Raw genomic sequence first — 17,789 nt, 5'->3', positions numbered from 1 at the left:
AATCAGCTCTTTTTCAGCGCTCAGTTGCTGTTCTCCTGCTAGGCCGGCTGACGGCTCATGACGTCACAGAGCGCGAGCCGCTCCTCATTCCTGAGCAGGTGCAGGTGATTGGCACAGTGGGACATGAACTATGAACCCACACCAAACTCTGTACCAGGAAACTTCACATTTTAACAGCAGTCACTGGTGCTGGGTGCGAGCTAAAGGGCAAAGACCACTGCTGAGAGCGTCCGGGATTATTAACATGAGTCTGAAACCTGGATCATGAGCGAGGAGCGAGGATTCACAAAACTGTTTATTTCTTTACTACAGACACAGAATGACCTGCTGTGATTGACAACCGCACACCATGGAGATCCAAAAGAGGCTTTCTGCGTGTTGGCAGAGTTTTCTGGCATGTTTTAAAAAACCGAACCGATCTGAAGGAGGGGAGGACAAACCACCCACTGGTATTAAAATTCCCGATGCTGTCGATGCCGCAGAGCCGGATCCTAATCCTAAGAGAAGTTTGCCACTGCTTCCAGTTGTTTATTACATCGCACAGTATGATTACGCCGCTCGCACTGAGGAGGACCTGAGCTTTAACGCGGGGGACACTTTGGAAGCTCTGGATAAAAGTGCTGGAGAGTGGTGGTTTGCGAAAGCTCTCACCGGGGTCTCAGCCACCAAACAGGGATACATCCCCGCTAATTATGTGGCACCTTTGGAGAGTATTGATGCCGAACCGTAAGTATAACGCAATCATCACCTTCGTCGTCATGTGTATGAAATCATGGTATCGTCTGAAATAATGATTGTACGGAAGCCCATTCCTGCCAATAGGCTACAATGAAAAGATATTGAGAGTCATTATAAAAACAAACAATTCCTTAAAACAATTGGCATCACATTATTATTATTATTAGAATCTTTATCAAATAGTGACTTGATTTTGTGTCACCAAGTATTTATTTTAACAAAGTCTCTGATTATTTTGAGATACTAACTCGTTTAGAAACTAATTCATTGTTTTGAGATGGTTACTCTGTATTCAATATGTGTCTCATTTCTGATATTACATTGATCCTTATAATGAGAAAAACCATATTGTCTTAAGTAATGACAAAGCATCACAGCATTATGAACAGCTTTCTGAAAATAGATCTAATATTTTATCATTTTTTCAACATTTGGAAATACTGTCAATTATTGACAGTTTTTATTTAGTCATTAAAAAGATATTAACCAATTTGTTTGAGATACTCAATCATTATATTGACATAGATTGTCATTATTTTAAGATGTACAATCATAATCTGGCGCATATTGGCTTCCATACATCCTCTTTCATCACAGAATTCCAATCTGTGAAATGGGTTCAGGCTTCCAACATTATTCTCAAAGATTGTTAACATTTTGAATCCGTAACTGATAGAAAATTCTTCATCAATCATGAAAATGTAGGCTACATTTTATGTCTCCTTATCACTGTAAATCAGATTGCATGTCATGCGGAGGGAAATCTTGGGTTGGGTTAATGATTTCCTGTGACCAGGAAATGGAGGCTTACAGGTTAATAATTCCTGCAAAGAAAAGGCTCAAAAACACAGAAACTATTTAACAATAGAACTGTTTAACAATAGAAGTATTTTCTTTAATCCTTAACTGAAGAGTTGTAAACGGTAATGTCATGTATTTGTGGTGCATTCACTGCCTACCTGGCATGTGAAACCTGTTTCTCCTCAGCTGGGCTCTGGTTTTTCCCGTTTAGTCACAGGGACTGAAATAGTTTTGATTCACTCGATCAGTCTAGGCATCATTTGTGTCATGGTTTCAGTGAATCACAAACTCGATGGTCATGATAGGAGACTCCTTAGGAAAGAATTAGTTTCATTACACACTGGCTGCTTATCACGTGCACATCTGAGTACAGTAGCAAACTGGAATCACAGTGTGGGACTATCACTGTTGTCATGAGGGTTAACGTTTTATGTACCCTTCTGTTTTACCTATAACGATAAACACTAACTATTTCCTTATTGTGCCTCAAATTCCAATCAAGATTGCGGACTTGGTGTCTGGTTAAATGTCAGGCTGCTCCAGCTTACCTGCTAGTTTAATTCATCTGTGACACAGGTGGAAAAAATGTTGCAGTATCTGAAAAACACTTTAAAAGACAAGGAAGCTAATACTGTATATTGTGCAAATGCATGCCTGATGCATTTGATTTGTGTCTGGTCCAAGTTTTCAGTTTTCAGTTTTCTTTCTAGCTCGAATATCCATAGATAAATATTTTACTCAGTAACGAATGGATGTGCAAATGTAGCAAATTACTTTAATTCATTTAAGTAGTAGTACATGAAAAAGCTACTCAATTACAGTAAAGTGAGTACTTGTAATTTGTTACTTCCACCTCTGAGTATAATGCACCAAACATATTTAAATGTTCTTGAGTCATAAAACCAAGAGAGAAAAAACAAGTTCAGACTTAGAAAATAGAACAGCTTTTTTTCCCTTTTGCACAACGATTAACAAAATCATTGTTTGCACACTGAGATGGTTCCCTAAATGGAAAACACTTAATCACACAGTGACTCCAGCCAATTTTCTAAACTAAGTGTTTGTGCTCTGCATTCCAACCTCTGCCTCTACCTGCTATTTCCCTGTTTGATGTCCTTGCTCTCAAGGAACAGAGGCACAGCAGTTCAAATTTCATCAACCTTTGTCAGAATCACATTCCCCACTAGAGATGGGAGGTTCAGCTCTTTTTCCTAACGCGAGTTTGCATGAGTCACTCACTAAAGAGAGTTTTCGAGTCACTTGTGTCATTTACCCAAAGCTTGAATCCCCCACCGGCCCATGCGCCCATAGAGCATGCGCACGAGGGACTTCTGTCGCCCGATCAGGCCAACTTCCCGTTTAGCACTCTGCTAGCATTAATGGAGATTAAATTTAATCTTTCAGACCTTCTGATTGTTTTTGGACCTAATTGATCAATTTCTGATAGCAAAGCGAGGCATTTCGCAGGTTTGTGAGGCTTGTTTTCCCATGAAGTGTGCAGAAAGAGTGCTTTTTGTGCCCTGTTGGACCAGGAAGTTATAATTACAGTCAGTGAACGAGTTAGTGGAGATGAGGACTCGTGACTCCTGAGTCAGTAAAAAGACTCATTCGTTTCGAATGATTGACTCATGACTCAGACATCACTATACCACACCAGGGACGGTACACATCAATAAGTGCTGCTTTAAATGTGTCAGAGGTAGCCAGAAGATGTTGGCAAACTTGTACAGATAATAAAAAGTCACCCCTAAAAGGGAACATACGTTTAAAGAAGGACATCATTTTGCTTCACAATTAAACACTTAAACACTTACTGAAACAAGCCAAGCAGAAGCACAGACGAAACACAAAGAGTAAATGGAATTCTATTGACCCCTCCATGTTTGATTACTAAGTAGTTATTTAAATGGATTAAACGTGAAGTTATTGATGGAGCGTCATTTAAAATTAGTATAGCTAACAATAAAGGCATTGAAGGATAATACAGATGTTATTCTTTCTCTTACTTTCAGACATGTGAATTATTCGTTATAGTTCCGACTGCGACGTAAAACTTTCACTTCTTGGTTTAAGGCTAAAAAAACCTCCAATAGCTGAGTTCTCTATTTCCAAATGAATTTTACTCAAACAGAAGGAAAGATTTGATTGATGGGGACAATTTTCAGCTGCGGATGAATCTCACATTTAGTGCTCTACTGAGCATGTAGGGCAGTGGTGTGTGTTCATGGTATGTATGAGAAAGTGAGCAAGTGCAACAGTGTGGCCAACTGTTGTGTTTAATAACAACAGAGCTCCATGATACAGAGGAAGAAGATGTCAGAGGTTGACCAGCTGCATGCACTCTAAAAAATAATACACTGGCTCAACTTAAAAAAAATAAGGTAACAATTTGCATGGATCTTTTTAAGTACTTTCAACTCAGCCATTATTGAGTAAATCCCACGCGAGTTAGTCTAGTACAATCAACATGACATTTCTTGTCCTCAACAAGGTTAAATAAGTTGAACCAAATGAATTCTAATTAAAACGTTTTGATGTTTTTAAGTAGTCAAATTATTCAATTTAAGTTATTCCTACTCATTTATTTTGCCTTTATTCTGCTCATAAAAGTCCATTTGTTAGCCCTTTTTTGTGTACTAGTAACTTAATTTACCCAAGTTAAAATAAATTACACATAGAAATTCCTGTTTTATAAGCACACCGTTTATTAGAAAACGTTAGAAATGTTTTTAAACAGTAAATGATTTCCATCATTTTGAACAAAAACACATGCCCAAAAAAATTAACCACACCCAAATGAGTGTTAATCAAAATCGTGTACACAAGCTCCTAAAACTTGTGAAGTTACACACATGGCTGCTGTTCCCTCAAGCACAATATTTGCACTGGCTGGATCAGATGTTGTGGCAACTCTGGTAACGACAATCTTCATCACTTCATCGGTATTATCTCCTCCACCCTCCTGGCGTAAGTAGGTCAGAAGAAATGTTAGTTAAAAATTGCAGTAAAACAAAGACTATACTATGAAATTAAGTCTTCAATTTACCTACCAACTGATCTTTAAAGAGATCTTCCTCCTTTTCTCTGAGATAACCCACTAAGCCACCGATAGCCACCTCTCTCCTTCTTTCCACAGAATCATCCTGTGAATAAGAAAAATAAAAAATGTTCAATTGAACCTCAATGAAGATGAGCTTTTTGTAATAACATCACTAGGAAAGAGAGTGAAGGATGATGTTTCCAATACCTGGCCTATACCAATTACCGATCTCAACTGTATATGTTAAATTGATCATTTTAAAGATTGCAATCATGAAACAACAAAAGAAAAATCATTTCACAATTTATTTGTGCTCTGCTTCTAATTAATAATAATTAATTTAATGTAAGAACTAACGTTAATGCTACACGACGTCAATTACCAATTAACATCATTCTCCAAAACAAAACAAAACAGAAAGACTCAGCTAACTAGCATGAACAAACATTAGCTTAAAGTCTACCACGTTACAATAGCTTAATTAACAGTTAACTGAAAACCTGCTTTTAGTATTGTGTAAAAACGATTCCGATGTGTGTTGAAACAGTCATTAAGTGTTGCAAATTAAACAAAGCAAAAAGTACTCACCCAGTAACATTAAATTGGATTGAGATGATGCAACCTCCGTTTCTCTCCCTCCACTTTCTTGCAGCAGGCGTGGCCTTTGGGCAAAACAAGTGCGGGCAAATCCAATCTTACTCAGCTTTTAAAGGATGCTCAATAGATTTACAAGTTGCACTAACTTAATATTGTCTCTTGCTGAGTGGACACAGAAATGTCAATTTGAAATCAATATATTACTGAGTTAAGACAGATTTCTATATTCTCAGTTTGACAAACTTCTTAAAATAAGTTATTAACTGATTAAAACATGTATATGTAACGAACTTACCTTTTTTATGTAGAAAAGGCTCTATTTCAAGCTTTACAAACTAACCCCATGAATCATTTTTCTGTCTTTGCTTTTATTCTGTCTGCAGATGGTATTTTCCGGGCACCAAGAGGCTGGATGCAGAGAAGATGCTGCTGGCAGAAGGGAACCTGCACGGCGCCTTCCTCGTCAGAGACTGTGAGAGCCAGAAAGGGGAGCTCTCCCTCTCAGGTATGCTAAGCTAACAAGCTACAATAGCAAGATACACTTTTAAACAAATTCCCCCCTGAAGCCGAACATTTTGGAACGGTCCAGGAACAGTTCAGACATACATCCAGGCTTACAGCATTAAAGCTCTCTGCTCAAACTGTGGACTATATATCAGCACTTACCATTAAGTCACTGTTGTTGCTTTTTGGTTATAGTTTTAGTAGTTTGAATAGTTTAACATTAAAGGTTGGTTTTGTGATTCCAATCTTTGACACTGTATCTCCTCACAGTCTGCTATTTGTCTTTCCGTGTATGTACAAAAGAAGCAGTGTTTCCTCACAGCTCTCGCTCTGTACAAACAAACGAAGTAGCTCGAGCTGACGCTGTGGATTTTGACATATTTCTCATAATATGTTAGTTGAGAAGTTGAGTTGAGTAAATGTACAGATATGGTACAGGGAAGAAGCTGGTTAAAGGGTAGAAAAAACAAAGGTGAATACTCTTTACTATAACTTTTCCTCTCCTTCCTTTCTCTTTACTTAAAGCTCCTCTGAGAATCGTTCTGTTTGTGTTGATTTTGGTGCCCCCTGTGGACAAAGCCGTACCTCTTATCTCTTTTTGTCCTGTACATGCTTAAGTGGTGGTTTTTAACAAAAAGTCTCATCCTGCTTTCTTTAACAGTTTATATTTCTTTATCGCTTACTTACTTTATTTTTGCCCTAGAAAATGTAAACAAAGGCACCTACCTCGTCTGACACCTACCCCCCCCGCCAGCAGTTTCAGGCATTAAAAATAACTCAACAGAAATAATCAGTCTTGTTGCTGATGGTCTGGTTTGCTTTTATAGGTCATATTTAGTAATCAGAATACATTTCAGTCTGTTTCATAACCAGAGAAAAACTCCTCACAGGAGCTTTAATAACCTTTTAAATGACTGACTGGTTTTGTTAGGTGGTTCTCTACATAGATGGGTAAAGAGGGAAAGTAGAGGAATGTATGGATACAGGGATGTGAATATATATGCTGTATGTGTTAATGAATGTACATCATCTGTTATTCAGTCTTTTAGTTTGGTTTTTACTTAATTTTATTTAAAGAATTTTCTTTTTTAACAAGGACGGATCAATATAGAAGAAATGATAAATAGATATGTGATGTCCTGTCTCAGTAAAAACTTCTCAGATGAAGTCATGCTAGTTAGCGTGTTAGCATGTAGCTATTCGTGTATTCTCTGTCCCAAAACAAACACTTCCTTGCCTGTGTTCAGTGGCACACTTGTTCATTCAATTGACTTGAGTGATTTATGGTTTCAAGGTCATCCAGTTAAACAAATAGTCCCTGCTCCTATAAACCAGTAAGATAACTTTATCACTCACTCTTCTGTGTTTCCACTTCGTTGTAGCGCTTTCCATTTGACTGTTATTTATTAAAGCCAGGTGTTGACCGAATTCGTTTGGCAGCTTCAGGTTCATTTACTGATAATGTGTAGGAGTCAGGTCATTCAAGTGAAAGTATGTTTACCCCATTCTTATTTTACTGATTCAATTAAATGCAATCTAAGAACTCATTACCTATATTGGCTATTTTGTATTTGTATGTGTGTGTGTCAGCATAGCAATTATTACCTTTCTTCCTTTATTGGACATTGTTTATCAACCTGTCAGTAACCCGACAAACCCTAATAGAAACACAAGTGATCTATTAACACCGTGTACAACAACTTGACAACTCCATCATAAACTTTATTGAAAACATGTTAGATATATTAATGACTTGAGAAGAAGTTTGTGTCGACTGATTTTCATAAAAGGTTCACACTGGTTAAGCTCAGTTGGTAGAGCAGGCGCCCCACATACAGGTTCCTCTCCTGCCCTCGGCCTTTTGCTGCACGTCATCCCCCATTCTCCTCTCCCAATGTTTCCTGTCTCTCTTCAGCTGTCCTATAAATAAAGGAAAAAAATGCCAAGAAGGTTCCTAGTAAGAACCCCTGTTCTGACGTAGTTTGCATGTTCTCCTCGTGCATGCGTGGGTTTCCTCCAGGTAATCCGGCTTCCTCCCACAGCCCAAAGACATACTCGTTGGGTTCACTGGTCGTAGGTGTGAATGTGAGTGTGAAAGGTTGTCTGTCTCTGTGTGTTAGCCCTGTGATTGACTGGCGATCAGTCCATGTGCGGCCCCCTTTCGCCCACTGACAGCTCCAGCCCCCTGCGCCCCTGAACAGGATAAGCGGTGTAGATAATGGATGGATAGATGGAAGTGAAGTGTGTGTACTAAACATTCATTGTCAACTCCCTTACATTAAATATTCAATATTCCTTCAATATTTTCATATAAACAATGTAAAAAAAAAAGACAGGTGTTGCTCATAAACATCCGATGATCATTACTAAACCTGCATTCTTTGTTATGGCCAGCAGGGGGCGACTTCACTGGTTGCAAAAAGAAGTCAGATTTTATAGCCTGTTAGAAAATGAGCCTAATCCTCAGCTGATTTATTACCTCAGTACAATATTTTCTTAATGAGTTTATGGTCAAAGTCTCTAGTTTCAAGTCGATGTTAATTTTGTAAATGATGGTCCCAGAATAAAATCGACAAGAAAGCAGGATAGGCTTTAGGCATGGCGACGATGTGATTGACAAGTTGCTATTATGACATTCTCTTAACCATGATAGAGACGGGACAATGTGTTTCAATGTGTATTTTCATGGTTTTCATTTTTGGCTCCAAAAAACTAAGATGGTGACAGCAAGGTTTTAAATCGGTAGTCTACAAACCAATGGGCTAACTCATGATGGCTACGTCCACTTTGACAGTCTTTACCTGCATCTTTACTGGGTTGTTTCAGTCTCGGTCCTTTCATCACCCTCACCTTGAAAACATCTGCAGTGAAAATCTCTGATAAACCCACTGTACACTGTCTGCCCAGCACCATGATATTATAAGAAAGTCAAATGCGTATTACGTTTTTACTGTATATTCTGTAAATTCATTAAAGTAAATGAAAATGCAGCAGTTTTATTTTACATTAAATCTGTTTGAAAGTCTCACACTAATCGTGGCAAACTTGCGTTGGCTGGCTTTAACTAAAAACTTAATACAGTTCATGATATTGAGTATAACACTGGATGTTTGCTTGTCTCTCAGTGCTCGACAATGGTAAGGTGAAGCACTACAAGCTGAAGAAACTGGATAACGGTCACTACTTCGTGTCGAGGACCAGATCCTTTCAAACCCTGAAAGAGTTGGTGGAGCATTACTCCGAACAGGCCGATGGCCTCTGTGTGCGTCTTGGTGAACCGTGCCTGAAGGTAAAACACATCGCATTCCTTTGTCGTTTTGTTTCTAGATTTATTAGGTCACATTGTCACCTCAGTAAACACTGACTCATCCTGTGTGTGTAGATGGAGGCTCCACAGACTCACGGCCTGTCGTACAACACTGTGGACCAATGGGAGATTGACCGCAAGTCCATCAAGCTGCTGAGAAAGCTGGGAGCCGGTCAGTTTGGAGAAGTGTTCGAGGGCCTGTGGAACGACACCACAGCAGTCGCAGTGAAGACCCTCAAATCTGGTGCGTTCTGCCTCCTTTCCTCTGACTGAAGGTGTTAAACCAGAAATGAACAATTCAGTTATAAATATAAATAAGTGTCTCATTGCTGGCTTCATTTAAGATGAGAGGTTCAGCTTTCAAACAATCTGGAGGTATGGAGGAGAGAAACGTGCTCTTAGCAAGACAGGAAATGACAAAACCTGTCCTTAAGAAATACTGTTGATAAAGATAGTAGTATAAAGCTGGACTGCGCTATTGTTGACATGTTTGTGCTTTGTAGCTAACAGAGACTGCTCCTGGCTTTCTGTAACACAGGTTTAGTGTAAGAATTCAAACAGCAGAGGTCATAAAGAGCCCAACATTCAATTATTATCCCTTTTATTCGTTTAAAATTTAGCATTTCAGTGGAAGGAGGAATTTAACTGTTTTGTTTACCAAGAAAAGGTTTTTAAAAGAAAGTTAATTGGACCTAAGTTAATGCCCTGAGGCACCTCAGCAAGAGTTGAATGCAGAACCTGTTAAAGAAGGACAGGATTTAAGGTGTCTGAAGCATTCTAGTTTATGTTTGTAGGCACAGTAGTAATGACCAGTCATGTGGTGAGCAACAGCCCATAGGTCTTACAACGTTTTGGCTTCATCTCTATAAAGATTTTTTTTTTTACATACAAATGCAGATAAATACCTTTTATTGTCTAACACAGTAGCTGGTAGGTCCTGATATTGCTCATCTGACAGTAATCACTGATCAAAGCATTGCCTGGGAGTCTGTAATGGCATCAGCTATATTATATCCACCTGCTACTCCAGAAGCCCTGTAACACTGGCCATCATCCCCAGAGGCTAAATCATTGTTAGACGATAGCTGCTGGGTTCTGAGATTGGTTTCGTTTCGTTTAACACTGTAAGTGCCCACTAGTATTTGTAATAGGCTAATAAGAATTATAAGGAGAAAACATTTTATCTTCCAAAATCTGGCAATGGATTTTTAATACTACAATGACACACTTTGTTAAGAAAATGAATTGTACAATTAAAATCAGCAGCACAAGCCCCGATGGCAAACAAGAGCAAAACAAAACAACCAAACTTACAACACTTTTTAACCAACCAAGACATCTCTACAAACAACTCTTAACCATTACTGAACACCTCCTACAGGTACCATGGACCCCGAGGACTTCCTGAGAGAGGCTCAGATCATGAAGAGGCTACGGCACGCCAAGCTGATCCAGCTGTACGCTGTGTGCACCATGGAGGAGCCCATCTACATCATCACAGAGCTGATGAAGAACGGCAGCCTGCTGGAGTACCTGCAGAGTAAGATAAAATCACTTTCATCTGCACACGTGATTATGAGCTACTTTATGATGTGGTCAAAGTCCACCGCTGCTGTTGTTCTCTGAAAACAGTCTCCACACCTGAAGCAAAGGTCAGGTGACGATTGAGATTTCGCCTAGCAACCAAAACATTTTATATCCTGTTATAGTTATAAATCAAACATTGTCTTCACAGCATGAATTTTACTTTCATGGAGTCTCTGCCATTCTAAAAGGATTGTCCAGTAACCTAAATAAATGTTCTAGCATGCATGTAAGGGATACATTAAGATAAGATCAAACAGTGATAAGGTGCAGCACTGTCGGATCGGCTTGTGACACACTTGAAGTTTTATATTTAATGGGATGTCTTGCTGCACGACTCCAGGTGCTCTCATATGGAAAGACAAAAATGCTAACCCTGTTTTATCTGTTGGCATAAAGTCAGTAAGGCACATAAGGTTGAGGAAGAGAATAGGCTGACTTTGTTTCCAGTTTGTCCACTGATTTATCTGCTCACAACTACAGTCAGCTGTTTGAGCTGCAGGACCATTTTTTAACCGGGGCCCTACTTTTACATATTTTGGAAGCTAATTGAGTAACAGATGTCCGACAACATTACAGAAAAGATCTCAAGAGAGAAAGACCTTTTTAGGAAGGAGGAAGGTGCTTTTATGAAATCAGAAACAGCTGTTACATCGCTCTCTTCAAAGCCACCAGACTCTTTGGAGAACACAGTCATTTTACCTCACAGAACATGGGAGATGCGTGTCCACAGAATCCTTGATTGAATAGTTTTTGTGCTATTGTTTGTGACAGAAAATTTGTGTTTCGTCCGAAGTAGCTACTAAAAATACCAAAGTGACTCAAGAACACATGCTGTTCATGGCAGTGGTAGACATGCAACTCCAGTGTTCTGAAAGGTAAAATTACTGTTATTCTCAACGGAGTCTGGTGGCTTTGAGAGAGCCATGTGACAGCTGTGACAGTCATAAAAAGGATCTTACCGGAATAAAAGTTGCCAGACACTGAAAATAACAATCTGAGCCTGTCAGTGGAAAAAACAAGAAGTTTTACTGGACGAACTTTGATCTGAAGAAATCTGCTGGAGTATGTGCTTCACTTCAGACCTTTCACATGCAGGGACATGTGAAATAGTTACTTTTCAGGCACGTAGTGTCACTTTGACGGTCACTCTGTGGAGCGCTCACGTGGAACTGATGCTGTCAGACTTGTGTGGGAACCCACATCAACCATCATTCACCATGATACACCCAGCTACTGTAACATGTCATGGCTAGTAAAAGTCCAGAGTCACACAAGTATAAGGTTTAATACATGATCGAGCTGCTAATAATAAAAGAGTTGCTGCACACTCAGATATGTGTTTTCAAACAATCAATCACTTTTTATTTATAAAGCGCCATAATCCTAAGTTATCTCAAGACACTTTACTAAAGAGCAGGTTTGGACCGTTTTTTATATTATTTAGAGAGAGGCCCCACATTAATCCACCATGAGCAAGTACAGCAAGGAAATCTTCCTTTTAACAGGCAGCAACTTCGAGCAGAGCCAGGCTCATGGTGAACCATCTGCTATGAATGACTAGGCCGAGAAAGAGGGATAGAAGGAGAGACGGAGAGAGGGACGGATAGACACAGACAGACAGACAGACAGACAGACAGACAGACAGACAGACGGGGGCCATTCACAAAGCAACAAAAACAAACTTCACTGTGACCAAACACATCAAGCTGGTGTTGATAAGGACATTTGTTACAAAATGTATAAAAAATAAATCTGCCTTTCATGGGTTAAAAATGCATCAACAGACCACCGAATATGTAAAATCAGCCCTGAACCTTGCAAGGACAATGCAGACCATAAACTGTATATAAGAAGTGGACGCATCCACTGTCATGTCATCCATTGGTTTGTGGATGAATGTTTTGGAGGTGGATATTTTGGCTGTTGCATCTTAGTGTTTTCTGGAGCCAGAAGTGATTATATTTGGATGAGAGGGCGAAGCTAGGAAGGAGTTATGGGACCATAAATGCTGTTATAGACTTCAATATAATGAGACTTTCTGTTGGAACAAAGGAAGTCATCCACTGCTGGTTATAAAAGTCACTCTTTAGCTTTTAAAGACATGAACATGAGTAACAGCTTATTGTGCCATTCAAAAAAGTGTGTCTTTTAAGAGTCTCAAAAGTTTCATTAATTTCTATGTAATTTGACTTAAAAGGATAAATCCTTTACTTGGTACGTGGTCAAAGTTCCAGTATGTGGCAAAAAATAGTGGGAGTCAGCAGGATTGGACTTAAAGTTGAGATCTTAGGTGCATAAACTGTTATCTGCAACTACATTATGCAAATGTTTAATCTCAAAAAGCTTCCTCTACAGGAAAAAAGTATTTTGTCAATCTGAGTTCTTTCACTGTGATAAACAAAACATGCGACTGAACACGTGCCTCTCTCCTTGATCACAGAGGATAAGGGCGCCACGCTGCGGCTCTCTGACCAGATCGAGATGGCCGCTCAGGTGGCTTCAGGCATGGCCTTCCTGGAGTTACAGAACTACATCCACAGAGACCTGGCAGCCAGGAACGTGCTGGTGGGCGAGAACAACATCTGCAAGGTGGCTGACTTCGGCCTCGCCAGGGTCTTCATGGTGGGTTTGACTTTTAAAGTGCTACTATATCAGCCTGTAGCAAAGTTATTTTCACTGATCAGAAAGATAAAAATGCACACTACACTTTGGGAAACTAACTGATGATGCAATGAAGCTCGGTACTTGTTTCATCTGCCTTAAAGTGAAACTAAAGCAAGCAGCATTCTCCAATTCTCCACTAATTATACAGGATGTTTTCATTTACTGGAAGGAACTGTGGAGTTGACAGGTTTGTCATCTGAGCCTTCTGCCTGCACCTGGGCCTGCTTAACACCTTATAAAACCGAGGCTCTGTTGCTCTCTCTCCCTGCTTGAAAGTGCCCTTTTGGTTTTGTAGAACAGTTAGTTCCTCCTCAGTTCACCTTTGTTAATTTATTTGGTAGAATTTTACGTGAATGTTGTTCCTTACAGAGTATCAACCCTACAGTACTTGCATAACTGATTTCAGATTGTTCTCATTCACTGTTTGTTCTTACCTACTAAAAAGAAATCCCTATAGTTTATGTGTTAGGGATAATGTATAGTGAGCAGGTTGTTATGCAGAATAGAACCTCTACAAGGGTGATCTTGACCCCCTGAAGGAGCTCCTCCGCAATAACAACCTGCTCACTATACTTTGTACATTATCCCGCTAATTACGCGGCTATTTACTTGCGAAATCAATTATTTGACACAGCTAAGCTAGCTGTTTTACTCACATTAAAATGAGCTAAGCTAGCCGTTATTACTCATATTAAAAGGAGCTAAGCTAGCTGTTATTACTCACATTAAAAGGAGCTAAGCTAGCTGTTATTACTCACATTAAAAGGAGCTAAGCTAGCTGTTATTACTCACATTAAAAGGAGCTAAGCTAGCTGTTATTACTCACATTAAAAGGAGCAAGGCTAGCTATTTTTTTTAAATTTAAAAAAAAAAACTTTATTGAAATTAAATTCAAGTAGCCTACATATGTAAAGATATGTCAGCATGTACAATAATGTATCAAAATTACAAACTAGGGTGATCATGTTTTTGAGAGGAAGGTAAAGGAGAAAATGAGAACCAGTTGGACATTCATTCAACACACAAAAGATTGTGCAAGACATGTTATGTTATGTTATGTAACGTTAAGTATATGTTGCTGATGAACACATCCCCTGCCTTCTTGATGTTCTGTGTTTTGTGTTGACAACTTTAATGCCCCAATGTTTCACATACCTCTCTAAAATGAAGCTAAAATCTGTATCGTGTGACTTGTTACAGAAAGAGAATGAAAACGTGTATGAAGCCAAAGAAGGAAGTAAATTCCCTGTGAAGTGGACGGCTCCAGAGGCCATCCACGACAACAAGTTCACCATCAAATCTGACGTGTGGTCCTTTGGGATTCTGCTGCACGAGATCCTGACGTTTGGACAGATGCCGTACTTAAGTGAGACACCTTTTTAAATCATTCATAAATTATTATTTACAATGCATGGTGATTTATAATGTCCTTCTGTGATTCTTCCAGCCATGACAAACTACCAGGTGGTCCAGAAGGTTACGCAGGGCTACAGGATGCAGTGCCCCCCCAGTTGCCCCAAAGTCTTGTATGACATCATGTCGGACTGCTGGAAGGAGAACGAGAACGATCGGCCCACATTCGAGACCCTGCAGTGGAAGCTGGAGGACTTCTTTGACCTGGATGTAGCCTCGTATGACGATGCCAGCCGTTACTAGCACGCTGACGGGCTGTGACTCGTGCAAAAGACAAACACACCCCATCAAAATCACCTGAATCAAAACATGAACGTACACTGATGTGTTATGAACTAACAGATTCACATGTAATTTATAAATTCACTCGTTGCGTTAAAATGAAGGATCTTAAATGATCGATCTGCACGTTATTGAACACTGTAGCTGCAGCGAGAAGGCGTCTTTTGTTGCAACACTCATGGCTTTGCTTTGTTCGACAACTGAATGCACTTTCAGACAAGCGTCTGGCCCAACTCCTAAAGCACACTTGACTGGAGGAGGCGTCTTTCAGCAGAGACACAGAGCTGCTATCTGTCTGTCTCGATGAACCGGTTCATCTTGCACTCCACATAGCGCAAATTCTTTCCACTGGCTACCTGCCGAGCTTTTACCTGAGGAAGGACATGTGAGTCATGTTCACTTACAAGTTTCATCTGTTGGACTTCCTCTGATTGAGTGACAGGTTCTACTTTACAGTAACAACCACAAGTGATCGTTCAGAGGTAGGTGACTGTGTTTGGCATTTTACATGTTAACTGTTTCACTCTGAAGTCATGACCACGCCTTCCCTTACATAATCAAATACTGTTCACACGTTTCTCTTTGTGTCACTGTATTAACTGCTTAAACCAAAGCAACTGCTTTGTACCTGCAGGCGTCATGGAGGAGGAATTATCTAACTATGACTTGGGACAAATAATTTATGCACACTAATGACTGAAACACTAAATTATGTCAAGATTTTGTCAGATATGTAAAGAAACATCTTAAAGCTCTCAGTTTCGTTGACTTTAGCAGCATCTTTGGTGATAAGTGGGGATTGCAGGAGCGTTTTATAGTGTCGTCACCTACAGATTTCTTTTTTCTTCAGGCTTGCACTTAATTTAAAGTTTCATTGCGGTAGTTATTGTGGCGATTTGGCCTTGTCAGTAAACAAAAACTCAAAATCAAATCAGCCCCTGGGGCTCGGGGAGAGTGGATACACAGGATCAAAAACAAACTTCAAGCTCCAGGCAAATTTTCTTTTGAATTTATTGAACAACTTTTACTCACAACAATCTGCCGTGTTCTGGCATTTCTCTGTAATAAACCATTCACCTTCCCGGTGCCCGCCCATCCTGTCCTACCAGTCACCCGGTGCAAACTACCATTTCAAAATAAAAGCCTAAATAAATACTCAAATATATCAATAAAACAAACGGTATCAAACGTCTTATTGCTTCCTAAATGAAAATAACAACAAAGAAATAAATGACTAAATGTAAAATAATAAAATTATACAAATAATGTGAATAGCTCCAACAGCAGTTATTGAACATCTAGTGCTGGGCAATGGACACTTTTTCTGCAAATGTTTACTTCACACGTAGTTCATAATACTGATGAATACTGCGAATGCTTTGGGCATTTGTCAGACGGCCAAATTTAATGATTAGTTGTGAACTCATTCAGTAAAAGTGAGTCTTGACATATTTCTTGATTAACACTGAAATTAAAACACATTGAATTCTGCAACAGTCGGTGTAAAACTATGGCAGAGGGAACTGAAGTTGTAGGTTAATGTGTCGAGGTTACGATAATAAGGTTGGCAGTGTTTTTTTTTATTGAGGGGCCCACAAAAAAAATCAATAAAATACACAAAATATGAAGGAATTTATTCTCTTAATATAAGTTTAAATTAAATGTGTCCTTGCACCTTGAAAACTCTTTGTAAGTAATTTTTAACAACCAAATCTGATTCTTCAACCAAATCTTTGATATCCCTTAAAAATACGTTAAAGAAGGTTTAAAGGTATGCTGTGTTCATTTGCATGCACAAATGTTGTCAGTCTTACTTACAACATAAAGACTCAATGACTGAACAATGTGACCCTGTACTTAAACCTTCCTTTTTAATGATTTCTGTTCAAAGCTGCAGAGCTGCTCTCAGATCTGTGGACACATTGTTTGTGACCAGCTGTAGTCAACACTGAAGATGCTAAGAGGTGTGTGAGGCGTAAATGTAAAGCCACAATGATATGCTGCAATTTTTTATTTTTAACACAACTTTCAAATCCCGTTTTTGTGAGTGAGTTAGAGAGTATGAAGAGCAGGAGCACGAGTAGTGAATCAGAGAAATAAAACAATATTTTCTGATACATTTATGGCGGTTACGTTCTACAATACAAAACAACACAAAAACAAGCCAACACTGTTTTATTATTCCAGACCTGAGGCCTCCACCACAGTGCCCAAAGGTAGTCACACACACTGTATTTATTTTTTCGGCTCATTCCGCCTTCAGTGGTCGAACCTGGTGGATTTAATGCTCTGATGATTTTGTGATGTTTTCAGTGTCATGAACAAAATCCTGTTAATTGTACATTTTAACCATGGAAGTGTTTGTATAATCTACTGTATTTTTACATATGTAATCCTTTTATGCATAATATAATTAAATGCATTTATGCTTTATCTGTGCTTTATTATTGGTTTGGTTATTGCTTTTCATTTTTACTTTATTTTGAAGTAAACAAAACACAAGATCATTTGGAGACACAAGAAAAAAGGGAGTAATGTACAGGCTGAGATGAAGATGACACAAACAACTTCTTTTAAATAGACGACACGTTTATTCTTCATTTACCCTTCTCTTGACTTTCAGTGTTTTCTTAGATATAAGAGCTTAGTTATCAAAGTCTGTCTGCTGATGAGTATGATAGTAACTAACATTGTCTCGCTCTGTTTGTTTATGTGTGTCTCTACTTTCTCAAACTCCCCCCACACCTTCACACTCTTCAAATCCATTTCCTCCCTCTCATGGAGGACCCACCATGTTAAGCATCATCAACTAACACTCACAGGGAAGTTGGAGTGGGTTTCAAAAACCCTCCAACA

The 17,789-nt window shown here is 39.1% G+C and overlaps 1 protein-coding gene across 1 annotated transcript; it reads left to right on the top strand.

Moving 5' to 3' along the window:
- Positions 1-162: 162 nt before the first annotated feature.
- On the top strand, positions 163-17,327 carry frk (fyn-related Src family tyrosine kinase). The gene is made up of 8 exons (XM_069685534.1): positions 163-726; positions 5,560-5,681; positions 8,806-8,969; positions 9,063-9,231; positions 10,369-10,527; positions 13,015-13,196; positions 14,439-14,604; positions 14,686-17,327. Exons 1-8 carry the CDS (start codon positions 350-352, stop codon positions 14,892-14,894), a joined length of 1,548 nt encoding a protein of 515 aa, XP_069541635.1. The 5' UTR covers positions 163-349; the 3' UTR covers positions 14,895-17,327.
- The last annotated feature ends 462 nt before the right edge of the window (positions 17,328-17,789 follow it).

Source organism: Semicossyphus pulcher, unplaced genomic scaffold (genome assembly GCF_022749685.1).
Source record: "Semicossyphus pulcher isolate SPU_LCO1_2020_fin unplaced genomic scaffold, fSemPul1.0.p SCAF_11, whole genome shotgun sequence".
Lineage (NCBI taxonomy): Eukaryota > Metazoa > Chordata > Actinopteri > Labriformes > Labridae > Semicossyphus > Semicossyphus pulcher.
Note: the sequence above shows the minus strand (reverse complement) of the source record. Positions and strands in the feature narration are given on the sequence as shown.

Excerpts from the sequence above, each read along its gene's own strand:
- frk (XM_069685534.1), top strand. The coding sequence starts at position 350 with ATGGAGATCCAAAAGAGGCTTTCTGCGTGTTGGCAGAGTTTTCTGGCA. Across the intron at positions 5,682-8,805 it reads AGGGGAGCTCTCCCTCTCAG|TGCTCGACAATGGTAAGGTG; the intron begins GTATGCTAAGCT and ends CTTGTCTCTCAG. Across the intron at positions 10,528-13,014 it reads CCTGCTGGAGTACCTGCAGA|AGGATAAGGGCGCCACGCTG; the intron begins GTAAGATAAAAT and ends CCTTGATCACAG.